The sequence below is a fragment of the Passer montanus genome, unplaced genomic scaffold (genome assembly GCF_014805655.1).
Source record: "Passer montanus isolate IOZ18808 unplaced genomic scaffold, ASM1480565v1 scaffold53, whole genome shotgun sequence".
Classification (NCBI taxonomy): domain Eukaryota; kingdom Metazoa; phylum Chordata; class Aves; order Passeriformes; family Passeridae; genus Passer; species Passer montanus.
Genome location: NW_024370263.1, coordinates 5,040,421 through 5,056,726, shown reverse-complemented (window position 1 = coordinate 5,056,726; position 16,306 = coordinate 5,040,421). Strand labels below are relative to the sequence as shown.

The 16,306-nt window shown below is 41.7% G+C and overlaps 1 protein-coding gene across 5 annotated transcripts in view; it reads right to left on the bottom strand.

Annotated features, from left to right (window-relative positions):
• HECTD4 (HECT domain E3 ubiquitin protein ligase 4) overlaps nucleotides 1-16,306 on the bottom strand; it is a 65,706-nt gene that overhangs the window by 31,554 nt on the left and 17,846 nt on the right. For 2 of the 5 annotated variants that reach the window (XM_039724347.1, XM_039724351.1), the window contains 21 exons: nucleotides 14,887-15,048; nucleotides 14,678-14,791; nucleotides 14,335-14,475; nucleotides 13,765-13,997; nucleotides 13,236-13,381; nucleotides 11,409-11,479; nucleotides 10,792-10,897; nucleotides 9,922-10,042; nucleotides 8,972-9,100; nucleotides 7,678-7,802; nucleotides 6,493-6,646; nucleotides 6,130-6,230; nucleotides 5,170-5,368; nucleotides 4,172-4,318; nucleotides 2,968-3,072; nucleotides 2,117-2,280; nucleotides 1,561-1,794; nucleotides 1,235-1,427; nucleotides 976-1,080; nucleotides 804-892; nucleotides 322-497 (listed from right to left, as the gene is read on the bottom strand). In XM_039724347.1, coding sequence (XP_039580281.1) covers nucleotides 322-497; nucleotides 804-892; nucleotides 976-1,080; nucleotides 1,235-1,427; nucleotides 1,561-1,794; nucleotides 2,117-2,280; nucleotides 2,968-3,072; nucleotides 4,172-4,318; nucleotides 5,170-5,368; nucleotides 6,130-6,230; nucleotides 6,493-6,646; nucleotides 7,678-7,802; nucleotides 8,972-9,100; nucleotides 9,922-10,042; nucleotides 10,792-10,897; nucleotides 11,409-11,479; nucleotides 13,236-13,381; nucleotides 13,765-13,997; nucleotides 14,335-14,475; nucleotides 14,678-14,791; nucleotides 14,887-15,048 — 3,015 coding nt within the window. The remainder of the gene's footprint in view (nucleotides 1-321; nucleotides 498-803; nucleotides 893-975; nucleotides 1,081-1,234; nucleotides 1,428-1,560; nucleotides 1,795-2,116; nucleotides 2,281-2,967; nucleotides 3,073-4,171; nucleotides 4,319-5,169; nucleotides 5,369-6,129; nucleotides 6,231-6,492; nucleotides 6,647-7,677; nucleotides 7,803-8,971; nucleotides 9,101-9,921; nucleotides 10,043-10,791; nucleotides 10,898-11,408; nucleotides 11,480-13,235; nucleotides 13,382-13,764; nucleotides 13,998-14,334; nucleotides 14,476-14,677; nucleotides 14,792-14,886; nucleotides 15,049-16,306) is intronic. The other 3 variants (XM_039724349.1, XM_039724348.1, XM_039724350.1) reach the window with 3 other exon arrangements.

Below are 16,306 nucleotides of genomic sequence, written 5' to 3'. Positions count from 1 at the left end.
AGACATGATTAAATCTCACTACAAACAAAATACAAATCCAGCTCTGAGGATTTTCCTGTTTTGAGGTATTGTTTCAAATCAGATTTCTTTGATTTAGTTAAGTATTTTTCCTCAAAAAATCAGGAGACTTAAGTTTAAATTCCACCTATTATTACTCAGCTTTTTATTTACCATCCTCATGGCAATCAGAAAACAAAGACGTGACTTTATTTCTTGTAATAGAATTGATTTAATTTAGGGGGGAAATAGTTTAATTTCAAGCAAAAGAGGTAAAAATAAGAAATAATTATCTTTAGAAAATGCTGGTAATGAGAGCTGTACCTGGAGTCTCTGCAGGGGTCCCAGATATGCTCCTTGTGATCCCAGACTGTGCTGCAATGGTCACATGCAACAACAGCTCTGCTCTGTTCATCAAGCTCTTCACCAAGGTTTTTGTCTTTGCTAAGGGATGAGAGGTCTTCTGGATCAGTGAATTCACCTCTTGGAAAAATTTCTCCCTAGGATTACGAAAGGGAAGTAAAAGAAGCCAAGTCAATGTTTGAATGCTTTCAGAAAGGAAGTGTTACTGAGGGAAAGGTCATCTGAAGAGAACTTATGGCCTCAGTCTGTTCTGCGCCAGCAAAGCAGTAAAAAATGGAAGAAATAAACAAGTGATTCCTTAGCAAACACAAGGAGTTGCAGGTATTAATATTAATACATTTAGCACAGAAGTTTCTAATAATTTCATCAGATTCTTTTGGAATTCCCTGGAATTGCCCTGAAGCTGCCCCTCCTTTGAGGCCTAAATGTTCACTAATACTGACCTTAATGCCAGGACCACGTTCTCAAGATCACTCCCATCAAAAGAAACTTCCTTCATTGAACACAGAAGCTCCAGCTCCTTCATCTTGCTCTGAACAAAGGGAAGGAGAAGGATGAGCAGGTTTTGAGGAAGCAGAGTGAGGCACAAGCACCCAGAGCAGCCCCAGGGCTCACCTCATTGAAGTGATAATCATAAAAAAAGGGGACATTGTTCTCCAGCTTCCCATGCATGGCATCATCCACCTCGTTCTGCCACTTCTGCTCCAGCTCAGCCACACTCTGATAAAGAGACAAAAATCACACTTGTTGCACTTAAGGTGTAGAAGGGATTTTAGAAGAAGAAATCTGAGTACATTTTGTATTTCTGTAGTACTAAAATACATCTTTACTTTCAAAACAAGCCTTCTGCTGTTTCCAGTAATTTTCTTTTTACCTGCAGTTGTCTCTCCATGGCATTCAGCTTCTTAAAGGTCTCTCCCATAATTTTACAAAGTAAATCATATTCTTCAGCATGTTCCTCCTGATATTGGAAATTTATCAGGGACTGGAGAGCATCAACCAAATTGAGATGTTTAATCACACATGAAACCACCATCTCCTCCATGACTTCTGGCTGGATCACTTCCCTAGGGTTCCAGGGAAAGCCAAACTCATTAATCAGGAGTAAGAGACCAACTTGGACAATTCATATTCATAAATCATCAGATGCTGCATTCACAAACAAGGTAAAAAACCCAGAGGGAAACAAGGACTCCTTACTTGATACTGGGTCTAAATTGAGGCCGAGCACGTCCAGAAATTTCCCTGAGCTTGATCATGATTCCTGGGGGCAGCCTAATCCTGGGCAGGTCAAAGTAGTGTCCAACAGGAGGCACGAGCACATCAGAGGGATATGTGAACTCCCTGTCCTCCTCTATGGTGAGAGGCAATGGAGAAGGGCTTGGAGTAAGGGCTGGAGATATGACCCCGTTGGCTTCCCCCTGCCACTGGCACCTGCAAAAAGGGGTAAAAATTAATGAAAAGGACTTTTTTTCACCTCTCTAATTCCCCCTTTACTGAGAAAGACACTTCAGCTGACAAATTACAATGATTAAATATTAATATTTGAAGTGTGGCTTGTACCAAATAACCCAACCCTCCTTTTACTCTAAAAACCCCTCTGTTTTGGAGGATATTCCCTCAGTTTTAGGCAAACTGCTGAACAAACTATAGGAAAAATGATCCAAACATCACCTTAAAGCACACGACTTGAACACAAGAAATCACTTCCCCTCAGAAAAAAACCCAGTAAGATTAAAATTGATTTTTTTTTTACCTTTGTAAAAGTTTAGATCTTAAGAGCTCTTGACAGGTTTCTTCATCTTTGGTAATTTCTGGCCCATTGTACAAGATCCTTAGCATGGAACAGGCCAGCACAGAGAGGCCCAGGGCCAGGTCAACCAGGAATGGCAAACCTCCTGACACATCCTCTGAGGATTCCTGCAGCAGGAACAGGGAGAAGTTCAAGCAATCCACCAGCAAATCCCTTCCAACAGATTCAAGATAGGAGATTTTATATATAATCTTCTAAATGTAAGATATAGCTCACTATCAATCTTAACTCTTACATATAAAATGTAAGTGCTTAACAATTAACAATTGTAAACAATTAACAATTGTAAATGCTTAACAATTAACAGCAACTTGTAAGAACAACTCAAGACAAGAAGTAAGGGACTTAAACATTGTTTTCCTGAATCAAGAAGGAACAGGTCAAGTTAATTTTGGTTCAGTCACCCCAACTTGTAATGGGATCCAAGGTTCCCTGTGTTTGATCCCAGAATCCCTCCCCTCTCTTCCTCATGGGCTGGAATCATTATTTCCTCAGGACTTCACTGATTTTCAGGTTTTACAAAGAAATCCTGGAGTGGCTTCAGGACATAGTTGCTATCAAATAGGACTTATCTATCTCCATGAATGCCCAAGTGCCAGCCCATCCACAGGGATCTCTGCATCCCAAACTCAGCTTCCTTTCATTGCCAACACCCGATTTGTCTCACTGCCCAAACCAGTCACTGCTGGTTTCCATCTCCAACTGCCAAGCTGGCAGCACACTCCCATGGGTCTGGAATGTGTTGTGGCAGGCAGTGGGAGCTGAAGCTGTCCCTGGGATCCCCCCTGCAGTACCTGTGCTCGGACCGTGCAGGCAAAGCCCCACATGGCTTTGTCAGGAGTGTTGTGCTCGCGCCCGCTCCGCATCTCGAAGGAGAACGTGACCGTGTCTCCTTCCACCTTCACACAGCCACGGCACAGAAAGGGGAAAAGGAAAATATGTTTCATGATTGAGGCAAACAAACAGGTTTTCACACAACTGTCATTAAAAGTCATCACCACATATCTGGGGGGTGTTTTTATCTCAAAGGAAATATTCTGATTTAATTTTTTTTCCTTTTTGTAAAGGTGTTTCTTAGTGTAAAACTCATTTTGCTGCTGGCTGACTACAGTAAAACAAAGAACCATAATAGCTGTAAAATCAAAAGCAGAAATTATCAGTGTGTTATTTAGCCTCGATTTTCACTGTTTGTCTGCAAGAAACCAGGCAATAATTAACAATTCTCTTCCTGAAGGAAGACAGACAAGCTCTTCAATTAGAAAAGTGACAACAAATTAATCAAGGAGCTTGCTAAAAGAACAGCATCAAAATCTATGTGCGAAAAATAAACCAAATTCCCTTAATTGTGAACAATGGAGTTCTTGGCTGAAATTGCTTTCCAGTTTATTACCTCTTAATTTCTTTCTACAATGTGTTTTTGTTATGTAAATAAGCCCAGTTTTAACATGGGACAATGTAGCAGCACAAATATATATTAAACAAAAATAAAATCACACTGCAGAGAGTGTGAGGGGACACACTGCCAAAGCCTTGAAATGCTGAGGTTTCAAGAAGTTTGAGAGATTCTTCTTAGTTTTATTACCAAAAGCACCAATGAAATTTTAAAATCCAACAGAAATGGTTGGATTTTGTTACATTTACCACTTGATATATTTGGGGGTTATTACGCAAAAAATTGACTTTAAGAGAATCTGCCTAGAACTTCTCCTAGGAGGGTGTACTTAGGAGAAGAGCAGTGCCATTAGAGACTGCAGGACTCAAACATCTCCATCAGGAATTCCAGGAAGACAAAACAAACTCCAAGGGAAGCATCACACGGAACACAGAGCCAAGTTTCAAGTTCTCCCCCAAGGACACAACAGTTCACTGAGCAGGGATCTCATCATGGATAACTGTACACTTAAAAGCTTGGAATGCATAGCTAGGAGGGTAAAATGGGCTGGGCATGGTTTCCAAAGGGAATTTTCTATGGGAAAGAGGTGGATGGGAATACTGTACCTTCACCAGGTCCTTGGGCCACCCCGTTCCTAAGACACTACGGCTGCCATATCCCAGTGTATTGCCTCCATACTCAGCAACCTTCCTACTGTTTGTGCTAGGACCAGCATAGATCACCAACTTCAAAACATAAAATACACTGTTAGACTGTAAGAGAAAAACAAGAAAACCTAATAATAATAATAATACTTAGCACTTCCACCGCGCTCCATGCACGTGAACCGATCCTCACAGGCTCGGTGAGGGCAGCAGGGTTAAGTATTATTATCCCCATTTTACAGATGGGGAAACTGAGGCACACAGGGACTGGAGGGGCTTGGTCCCTGCTCACACAGCAGGGCTGGGAGCAGAGCAGGAGCAATCCTGACTGCCAGCCCTGAGGCAGAGAACAAACTCCTTCCCTAGCAGTGAGGGGCTGATCCTGTTCCCAGCAAAGCCAGAGTTTTGTCATGGCTTTGGTGGGATCAGGGTTTTTTGGGGAGTTCAATATTAATGTCACCCATTACTGATTAAAGATAATCCCATTAGTTATTTATGAGCATCAGGACTTGCTCTATGCCAAAGAATAAACAGCAGCACTCAGCAAGCAGCACAAGCAGCTCTCTGATAATACAAAGTGGATAAGTGCTATTGGTTGTTTTCTTAAAATTGAAATATTTGTTCCTATTAACCCAGGTAAACAAGCTCTTTATCATCAGGGGAAAAGGAACCTCTCCAGCTCTGCCCAGTTTAAACCAACTGTGCTGATCAAAGGAGGCAGCTGGATTAAAATTTAGGAAGTAAGGAAAACTGAACATGAGTAAAAATGAGGAAAGTCAAACTTGGACAGCCTGAAATAATGTTTTTAAAAAACAAAACTGTCAGAATTTCTGAGGGGAAAAACCAACCCAAACCACCCCCCAATCCCTGGAGCCTCCCACAGCTGTCCCATGGCAGAACTGCCACTTTTTTGGAGGGAATTGCCTCATTGCAGAGGTGCTGAGCTGGCCCTTGCTTACCTTGTCATAATCATACTGGGAGGAGCATCTGTTGTCAAATCTAAGATACAAACAGCGGGCTCCTGGAATGTGGACAGTCTCCTTAAATTTATAGTTATCCCTGACAGGATGCACTGTCTCCACAGTCTTCCCAGCAGCCCAGGGAGCAGGGATCTTCAAACCAGTCAGGAATCCTGGCTCTTCCTTCTCTTCCAGCATCCTGAAATTAGAGGGAGAAATTTGGCCTAAAATACAGCACAGAGATTTCTGTCATTCAATAAAGTACTTAAAAATCACCTCTCAGTATTGACACAGAGAGACAAGGAACTGACTGCTGGTTTTAGGCATGACTGTATTGAGGGAATTCATGTATTATATATATTATCATCATTATTCATAGATTACATTGTTATTCACAAAAAATCCCATTATCATGAATTCTTTAGTATTGCAAATTCTCCAATACTGCAAATAAGCATTTTTATTTGATTTTAGCTGTTTGTTTCTGTTCCTAAGCAGGAGCTGGAAAACTTTGAGCTGAGACACAGCATTTAAATGCAGGAGTTAAAAATGTTATTTCTCTGTAAATTAAACCATTTAATAGCTTTGCAATGGTTTTAATTCTGTATCTCATGCTGCCAGAGCAATTTACATTTTCTCCTGATGGTCCTTCCTAGCCTAATTTATTGTGAGAGAAACATTTAGATTTAATTTCTAATGCTTGAGATGAGGAAAAAAACCAAAATGAACCATACTCTGTGTAAACAACCTGAAGTTATTAATAGTTTAATTCTATATACAGAACAAAATTTGGAACTAACTGGCTTATATAAAACTGAGACAGCCTGCCTTAGACATCATTCCAGCATACCTTTAAAAATGAATTCAAATAAAAGCTGCTGCTTTATCCCACAGCAATGGTCAAACAGACATTATAGTTCAGTTTATCCCATGAAAAGACCCAAATGTAAAGAAAATCACCTTTCATCAGGTAAGTGCTTCCCTTTCTGCTCTGGAGCACAACTGGGGGAACTGTTCAGTTCTGAGAAAACTGGAGACTGGGTTTTAAGCAGCAGTGCAGTCTGTGGCCCAAAATACACAGTGTTAGGGACATGCAAACTGTAAAGCATTTGAAGAGCTCATTATTGAAATAATTAACAATTATTGTTATTGACAATAAATCACGACTGAGTAGCTCCCAGAGCAGTGAAATTTAACATTCAGCATCAGCAGCTTTGGCAGAGCTGTTGAGAAACTCAGAACTCTGGTGTGTGGATGAGGTCTGGAGGAAGCTGCAGCCCCAGGTTTGGCCCTGGGCAGCCCAGGGTGGCACAGAGCCCGTACCTGGCTGGTGTAAAGGACCAGCTGCACCAGCTGAGGCATCAGGGCATCAGCCATGGTCAGGGTCTGCAGGTTTGGGTGCATCAGGGACGTCAGCAGCACAGGCAGCAGGTGGCCAAGCATGGTGGCCTTTGTGATCTGCTCCAGGCCTTTTAACCTGGAAGGAGAGCCAAAGTTACAGAGGAACAACTCTTTTCATAGAGCAGCACTTCTGCTTTAGTCACTTCTGTTTCTTCTTGTAACAGCAACTCAAAATTCAGCAGAGAATGTTTGCATTATATTAACAAAATCCCCAAAACAATCTTGAAACCACTACAATTTCTCCCAAGTGCCAGTGACCTTGAATTGCTGACAATTTTTACTGAACAATCTGAGAGCAGAGACAGTAAATCAACAGTTTAATAATTACTCAGAGAAGGATAAGCTCCCCTGGGCACAGGATGAAAGTCCCCATCAAACACAAATGCACCAGTGTGGATATCAGCTCCCAGCACATGGAGCTCAAAGGACTTGAAAAGGATCTGCAGCTACAAAAATATATTTGAACACGAACTCATATGAAAATATCACCCAGGAATTGTGTGCTGTCAACAAACACAACTAATCTTGCAGGCACAGAGAAGCAGAAAGTGAAACCTGGGACACAGCTGGGACAGGGAGCTGTTTGTTTGGGGAGAGAAAAGTTCACAGCTTTTGTTTCCACCCCATTCCCAAAGTGTATTTTTAAGAGGAGGGGAGACAGGGAAAGGCAGGTGATGGAATATGTGAGGTATAAAACAACACCCAGGGACTGTCATGCATAAATATCTAATCCAGCTGCTAGGGATGTAATAATCAGAAATTTTAAAATAAACAGATTGTTCTAGCTTACAGGAGTATTCCCAGCTAATTACACTTTATTTCCAGGTATCCTACTCATAAATACCATTATAAGTGACTAAAACCTTCTCAATTTGAGGTTCCTACAGAAATAACAACCTACAGATGATCAGGACTGACACAGAGAATGATTCTAAATTCTCCACCAGCTGAGTGCTAAACAATTGCTACAGGAAGAAACAGTTCCTGTGCATTCAAAGCTCAAATATGGAGTGATAAAGAATAATTAATGCTAACTGTGCTTGTACAATAAGCTACAAAGAGCAGCAGCTGCCTGGTTCCAAATTAGGATCCTCCCACTTGTCTTACCTTTGCTCCCTGTCAGAAATGTCACTGTTAATTAGTGCTGTAGTGACTTGTTGCAGCATTTCTAAGACTTCATCACATCCTGTCAGAATTTGTGTGGCAAGAGACAAAATGCTGGTCTTGAGTTCCTAAGTTAAAAAAAAAAAAAAAGAGTTACAGGATACTTAAATTCTTAGAGAATCCCCCCAGAAAAGGACAACAGAACAAAAAGATGGATTTCCAAATGAAAAGAATGATAATGTGACCTGGCAGGCCTGCAGCAGGAGATTCATCCAAGACTTAAATTTGATTAATGTTAAGCCCCAAAGTGCTGGGAGAAACTAGGTGCATGTTTTACAGGATGCACATCCAGTTTCTAGAGGGAAGGAAGCCCCAAGTCCAGCACAGGAGAGAGCTGAGAGCCAGCCAAGGCACAGGACTGGTGACACAATGTCCTAGCAGGGATGAGGAGCACTGCAGAGAGAGAAACTGAACAATGAACACGGCGTGAATAGTGAGACAAGAAAAATACTCCAATATTTAGCATTTACTCAATGAGCCTGAACAAATCACTTCCAACTGCAGCAGCTCACAAACACACACAGCCTCAAAGAGCAGCAGAGAAAACCAGCTTAGCAAAACAGCAAAAATTCAGAAATCAATTCCATTAGGGAAGGATTATTACCACAACTACTCTGAGCAGACAACCTGCACTCCAGGGCAAACCTGGGAGTTGGATGAAGCAGTGTGAAATGCAGCATTTTAATAAACTTCTACCAACTAAAGCCTGTCCTCAAACCTTGTCCTCTAACAGCTTCCTTGCCACAAACTTCAGTCTCTCTATTTCAGACAAAGGATGGAGGTGGTTCTGCACAACATTTGATTGTTTAAACTGCAAAAATGCAACAGCCAGGTAAGGCAAATAAGAAACCCCCATTCTATTTATTTAACAACATTTTTTTCAAGGGCCACCCGAGGGATTTGGAGAGGAAAAAGTGTCTGGGGTAACACGTCCAGGAAAGGAAACTCCTGCACCACCAATCCTACTAGCACATACTAATTAAAATCTACCAAAAACTCATTATACATGTATCTAGGAAGGGAAGTGTCTGCTCTCACTGGTAATAGGGAATGCAAGCTGGAATCCTGAACTCAGAATAACTGCAGATTTTACTCTGGACTGTTCTTCCCTGATCTCAGCTAATGAACTCCACCAAAAGGAAAAGAACCACCACAAACAGCAAACGCACTGCAGGAACAAGGTGTCACAGGCACACTGACTGGAGAGAGCCATACTAGAATAAAACTTGGTGTTTACCTGTACCTTCAATGTCTCTCCCTGCAAGGAGCTGTCACTGTCATCATTGTCATCAGGTTTAATCAAAATAGTGTTACTGAGGAGGTGGTTCTGCACAGCCATCAGGTACCGCAAGCACGAGGACGCAGCCTTGAACACAAATAAGTAAAACTTTGCATTATCCAAACCCTTCATCAACCCTGAGTCAGGCAAGCCTCAGACTTGGAAGTTGGAGAGAGGAAAAAAAAGGTTGAGGAAGAAGAAAAGAAAGAACAAAGAAATAATTTTATATATTTAAGGAAAGAAACTGGTCACAAAATGCTGAATTTTATGACTAACTCACAAAGATATAAAGCAGCAGTGTAACTTTGTTCAGGTTTGGAACATTATAGCAATATTCAGGAACTCTAAGAATTAATTAATTCTGAAAAGATTGTGCCACCAGAGAGATAAATGTAATTCACATTCCTGAAGGTGATGGTTCCACATGCCACTCCTTCCCCACAGACCAGGACATCCTGTCCCCTCCCAGTTTTTATGGAAGCTCAGCCTGCTTTTCTCAGGGAGATCCTGCTGAAAACACCTGCCCACAGTGTTACCATTAAATACAGCTTTAACTCATTCCTGTCTGTCTCTGGTAACTCTTTCAGCCTGTATGAACCACAACACACAACTGCATATTTGATTCTTTAAGCTGTGTTGAATACTGAGATCCACAAACTTTGCTTAAACTGAACAGCAATCAGAAAATAAATCCATGCATAAACTTATTCCAGCATTACTGATTAATTTCCTTTGCTGTGGGAAATTATTCTTTTCTTCCCTGTACAGCACAAACAAAGACAATTCTTCTCCTGGATTTGTTAAGACACAACTATAAAAGTTTCACCTCCTTGTACTCAGTGAAGAGGATTCAAGGAGAAAAAGAAGCCAAAAGCAGAGATACTTCTACCAACACACATTTTACTTACAGGCACAGTTGAAAGAAGCCTTTGAAAGTCATCTTTAGATACAGTTTGGCACTTGGTGATTAAGACACAAGATTCTCGGACAACAATCTTGAGGATGTAGTGCAAGAGCTCATCATTGAGTCTTCCAGAGAGGCAAGAAGGGTGGAAAATGTAAATCATTAATTACTGTGCATTATGTACAGCTCAGCTCACTCTGCAAGCTGGATCCCACATTATGGGAAGCCTAAACAAGGATCAAACTTCAAATTCAGACAAAAAAACCCCCAAGGCTGAACTGTTTAACAATTCCAACAGATTTCCAGGGGTTTGCTGCACTGTGCTGATGTAAATCTGTGATTTCTTATGGCTCCTGTAAAAGACTCCTCCCAGCTTGAACAGGTACTTGAGACTGGCAGTTTTACCTAAACAAGGATCAAACTCCAAATTCAGACAAAAAAAACCCAAGGCTGAACTGTTTAACAATTCCAACAGATTTCCAGGGGTTTGCTGCACTGTGCTGATGTAAATCTGTGATTTCTTATGGCTCCTGTAAAAGACTCCTCCCAGCTTGAACAGGTACTTGAGACTGGCAGTTTTACTGCTGGAAAGTCACCCATGATATACAGAGAAACGCTATAAAATCATATTTATGAAATTATCATTCAAATTTACCATGAACAGGGCAAAGAACAAGAAATTCCAAATCCAGACTGGGTACAGAAGCACCCAAAGTTTGCCCTAAAACATCAAATCTCTCCTCACCCCAATGAAATCTTCCCCCAGAGACACAAACAACACTCAGGTCATGCTGCAAGGAACACAACCAGAAGTTCCTGCAAGTTCACCTCAAGCAAGTAACAGAAAAATACCCTATAAATAGAGGCTTTTTACCTATAATGATCATCATCTTCACTTCCAAATCTGTTGTTCTGCAGCTGCTCAGCTAAATTGGTCAGGATGACATCCCGGAGCTGGGAGAGGCCACTGTTCCTCTCTCCTGAAAGGGAAATAAACTTTTGCAAAGCAGCATTTTACAGAACAGATTTTATTTCCCCAAAACCTCACTGAACACGGACTAGAGCTCAGGAATGGCTGCATTCCCAGGGTGAGCAGAGCTGCTGCCCCAGACTGGGAGCACTTTCCCTGCCCATGGCACTGCTGAAATTCCCAGCACTACATTCCTGTGAAGTAACAAATTACTGAGCATCAGCTGCTTCCAGGCCAGATTCCCATTTCCTGGTAAACTCAAGGACATTATTCCCCCTCCACTGAGGTCTAACATCACCTCTGTTACTGGGTACTTGCAAATATTCCTTTTCTCCACCTGACCTACCCTAGACCATGCAGCCTTTTGGAAGCTGAAGCATCCCATAATTTCCTAGAAAAGCATGGATTTAAAGCAGAGTAATGCTCAATATCCCACACTGCTCTCCCTCTAAGCTTGAGATGTACTTTGATTTTTTGTTCTCAGAAAACCCCACTCTCACCAGGCAATAAGACATTCTCACCTTCAGTTAAGACCAATTTCAATAAATTATTGATTTCTGCTTCTCCAGGATACAGGATATTTAAACCAGAGCTAAGGAAAAAATAAAACCATGCATTACTTGATGGATTTAGAAGTGAGCAAAACCATTTCAGTGGACATGTGACAAATGGCACCACGCACTCAGCATCTGATGGAACATTTACAATGTCTGTGCAAAGCCTTAGAAGAGCATCCTGCAGATTTTATCACAAATATTTAGGACATAAGCAGCTGTTTTCTCCAAGAATCTCTTGTAATCAATTATATTTTATTGTTTAGGTCCCAAAGCTTCACCAAGAGCTATTTGCTTCCCCCTGGAAAACTCCCCATTCATCACTTGCACACAGGGCAGCACAATCAGTTTGTTAAGAAACAGATGTCAGGAAAAATGATGATGGCTCAGAGAAAAACCCCCAAAACTCTGGTGATGGGGTAAGAGCTGAGGCTTCTCTGTGCTAAGAACACTGGAAAATACAAACACAATAATCAAGGAATCACTGCTGCTACAGTTTTGTGCTTTTTGGAGACTGGCTCTATAGAAATCTTCATTTAAGCTACACAGAAGATTCTGGAAGGAGCATTTCAGGAACACCCCAGCTCTGCAGAAACATTCCAGGTGGAGACTTTTTCCCTCTAACTTGTGATGAACTCTGTCCTTTCTATGTGAATTCCCCCATTGAGATCACAATCACTTCAAAGCAGCACTTCATGCCTGTCTGAAGTGCTGAAATCATTATGCAACTTTGCCATTTCCTTTCCCTTTTCTTTTTCAGTAACAGAAAAGAAAACTGGGATGTTTTTCAGCTTCACACTGTGAGCAGAGATTACTGCAGCTTCCTTCTCTCTGGCTCATGCTGATCCACTCTGATAGAAACCTCAGGAAAAGTTATCACACATTGCCAGCTCCCTTTGAGGGCTCCACTGGCACCAGAATGCCCCAGGGAGGAAACAGGAGGAAGGAAACATCACCCAGTGCCCACCTTGGAGCTTTAACAAGGCACTGGAACACACAGGTATCACAAGGTATCCATGCAGGTGACAGGGGACACTTTTCCTGTCAGAAAGCACAACCCTGAAAATGCCATGTAATCCTCCTGAGCCAAACTATTCTTCCCTCAAGAGTTGCACAGAGCCACAGAAATTTGGAGTGTTGTGATTCACAACAAGGAAATGCAGGCTGATCTTCAAAAGATTTTGTTCTCAACCTCTGGAGCACTTCCCACTGGAAAAGGCAGGTTCTGTTTGTCCTTGGCACACTGGAGCCAGCATTCCTTGGCCCTGAGGTTTCCATTATCTCCTTTTCAGGAGATACAACCACACTTTTTTTTCCCCTGGGCCTTGAGTCTCAGAGCATGGCTCAAGTGTCATTAACCCCTCCAGTATTGTTCATTCTGCTTCTCCTGATGTTCCTTTTGCTCAGGAGAACTCCAGGGTTACCACTGCCAACACCAGCTGTGCCTTTCCCTGAACACCACAGCAGCCAAATAAGGAACTCATTCAAAGAAACTCTGCTTGAATTTAGCAACTATTTTATAATAAATATTAAAAAAATCCTTAAGAAAGCAAGTAAAAAAGAAACAAATTAAAAGAAAGTAATTACTACTCATTATTTCATCAAGATCAACACATTGTATCTCTTCTCCCACAAAGTATAATAATTTTATCATATTGTGTCTTAAAATCCATTACACTACATTTCCTCATATTAATGTAAAATTAAACTAAATACAATGTGAACATTCGCCTGTCACCACATTTCAAGGAAACTAAATTCTAAGTTAAGTTGAACTTAATAAAAGATATTTACCTAATAGCCAGACAAACTTCTTTCTGGATTTCAGAGCAGATCTGATCCCTTGGGGCCATCAGTAACTGCCACAGTAACAGCCCAGACCTCCTGACAATGTCTCTGTTCCTTTCAGTTTGGGGGCTGAAGAAAAATTTAAAAACCACCTAGGAAAAATTAAAAACATTAATATTAAAAACATAAGTATTACTTACATTAACTTATTTTCTGCAGTCACTTTCTCAAACTATTTGTGTGGGTCTAGAAATCTGAGAGCCAGAACCTGATTTTGAATCAAAAAATGGACGGGTAGAAACACAAAGAAAGAAGGACATAACCTCTCTGTGTTTTATTTTTATCTATAGAGATCGTTTTTAAATTAGAGCTTTTAAATAAATATATAAAATATTGCAAAGCCACTGCTAGATCAACTTCCATTACATGGATTCCAATGGAGAGAAAAAAAAAATTAAACTCATGGTTGCCTGTACTCCAAACCAAGTTTCTCATTTTTCCATGGGAATTCTGAAGCCCATTTAAGGTTCTGCACCTGGAAGACAACGAGGATGCAGCGGATGATGCAGGTGTCTCCATTGACCATGGCCTTTTCCATAATGTCACAGATGCTGCTCAGGTGATGGGCTTCAATGGGATGCTGCTTGCCCAAGAAATTGCTGATGGGGAGGTTGTTGCTGGCTGCCAGGAGGTTGAGTTGGTGGATGCACATGGCACCAACATGGTGCAGTAACTGGTTAATGACCTCGTTTGTGGTTGTTGCATCCCCTGCAAGGAGAGGAGAGCTCAAATGCTGTCTATAGACACAGACTGGGTTATCAGCCTTTGCTTCTAAAGTGCAATAAATCAACTTCAGGGCATAAAAGGATTACCCAAACCACCTTCCTATTGTGCTGAAGGCAGCAAGAATCTTGAATCTTCCCCACATCTCCCTTTGTACTTTTCCCTCTCTTAAATGAAGGCTAAACCATGACCAACATTTACAACCCTTTTCAGCAATTAACTCAGCTGTTAACAGCAAGGCAGTTTCTGTCTGTTTATTCTCTGCCACTCCTCTGTTTCACTTCCCCTCTGTACAAAGTGCTGACTCCTGGGTTCCCCTCACCTTTGGGCTCTGTGATGACGTGACTCACTCCCAGCCTCTGGCACACACAGTGGAATGCCTGGTTCCCAGGATTGCACCACTGATCAATATAATCATTGGAGCATGTCCAGATCATGTTATTCATTGTATCATAACAGGCACCTGAAAAAAGAAAACATTTCATACATCAATTTAGCAGAAAACCAGACTGAAGCATCTTCATAGACATTGTAAATCCAAACTATTTACTTTAAAGGTTTATCTAAACCACAGGCATGCAACCCCACCCCACTGCAGAGTTGCTGACTGTAAATTCAACCCCAGCTGGATCATTTAGGATCTGAGGGATTGCTGTATTCCTTACCAAGGCCTGGCACCAGAGCCCCCCGTCCGAGCGAGCTGCCTGCAGCGTCGATGAGATCTGCCCTGCTGGTGAACTGCCCATCCGAGATGTTGAACACCAGGCTGGAGGCAAGAACTACACAGAAACACAGCTCCAATCAATTCCTGAGAAGTTTATTGCATTCCAGGCAGCCAAGGACTCCCAAGCTGCCACAAATGGCCCTGACTTACTTTTTAAGGAGGACAAAGCGCTGGTGCCCCCGAAGAGCGAGCGCGTGGCCGAGCTGCCCGAGCCCCCCGGGGGTGGCACCAGCATCACCAGGTAGGTGCCACACGTGTAGATTGGGGTCTTCCTCAGCATCTTCAGGGGCAGCCCACAGCTCGTGTTGGCAGCTGCAACGTGCACCAGAGAAAGGTCACAAACTGCACCTCTGCAGAGCAAGGCAGAGCTCTGCTCGGGGCTTCAGAGGAATCCATGTTTAGAAGCTATCTTGGGAAGTTTCTACAGAATTCCAGAATGGTTTGGATCAAGATCATCCCATTCCAACCTCGTGGACAGGGATACCCCTTCCATGAGACCAGGTTGCTCAGAGCTCCATGAACATTGAGCATTTCCAGGGATGGGGCATCCATGACTTCTCTGTGGCCTCCCAGCCTCACACACTGAATCCCCACAAGGCTACAGAGAGTTTCACAGGTTATTCAACTGAAGAAAACAACTTCAAAATAAAATAAATAAAAAATCAGGTATAACCAAAACTATTAAGAATTGTGTGGTGATAATTACATTGAAAGCACTCGGAGCCAAATGGTCTCCTCACATATAGAGATCACTTGAGATTCACTATGCATTTACTATTTTAAGTTCTCCTGCTCCCCATGAGATGTAGACAGCCCAAATGATCTCCTTCCTGCAACAGCTGATCAACACTTTTTGAGTGCTGACTCAAGAATTAGCCAAGAATAGCCACTTACTCTCCTTTTTCTGTACCACTTGAGTTGTTAAATGGCAAAACACAACCTTTAAAATAGCTCTCCAAGCTAACTCCTTGCCAAATTCCCTGGAAGCAGAGCCATTTCATGTATAATTTATTTTTATGGAAATACTTTCAATTGTTTCAAGTTGAAGAAAGAAAACTCATGTACTTGCGAAGGAAGAAGAGAAATAATTCAAGATAAACTGAATAAAATCTTCAGAAAAACCTAACAAAGCTCCAGATCATCCTGAAAGCCATCAGTGCATCTCATTCAAGACTCCCTCATTAAATTGGGTTGTTTTCATAAAAGAATACCCAAACATTGTGCAGATGACACAAATCACCTAAGATTTGTAATATTCCAGTGACTGGAGAAGCAATAATTCCATTTTCTAACCTGCAGGCCAAATTGTGCAGATGACTTCAAAAAAGTGCAAAATCACCTAAGATTTGTAATATTCCAGTGACTGGAGAAGCAATAATTCCATTTTCTAACCTGCAGGCCATTTTTACACACCAATTAAAAGCCCAGCTGAGCTGCCAGCAGAGAAATGCAACTATCAGATTCCCCAAACTAGTTCAATAATTGAATTGGAAAAGTGTGCTTCCCATTTTCCATCCCTAAACTTCCCTCACAATCCTAATTTAGCAAAGGAACCAATAATTCCAGCATT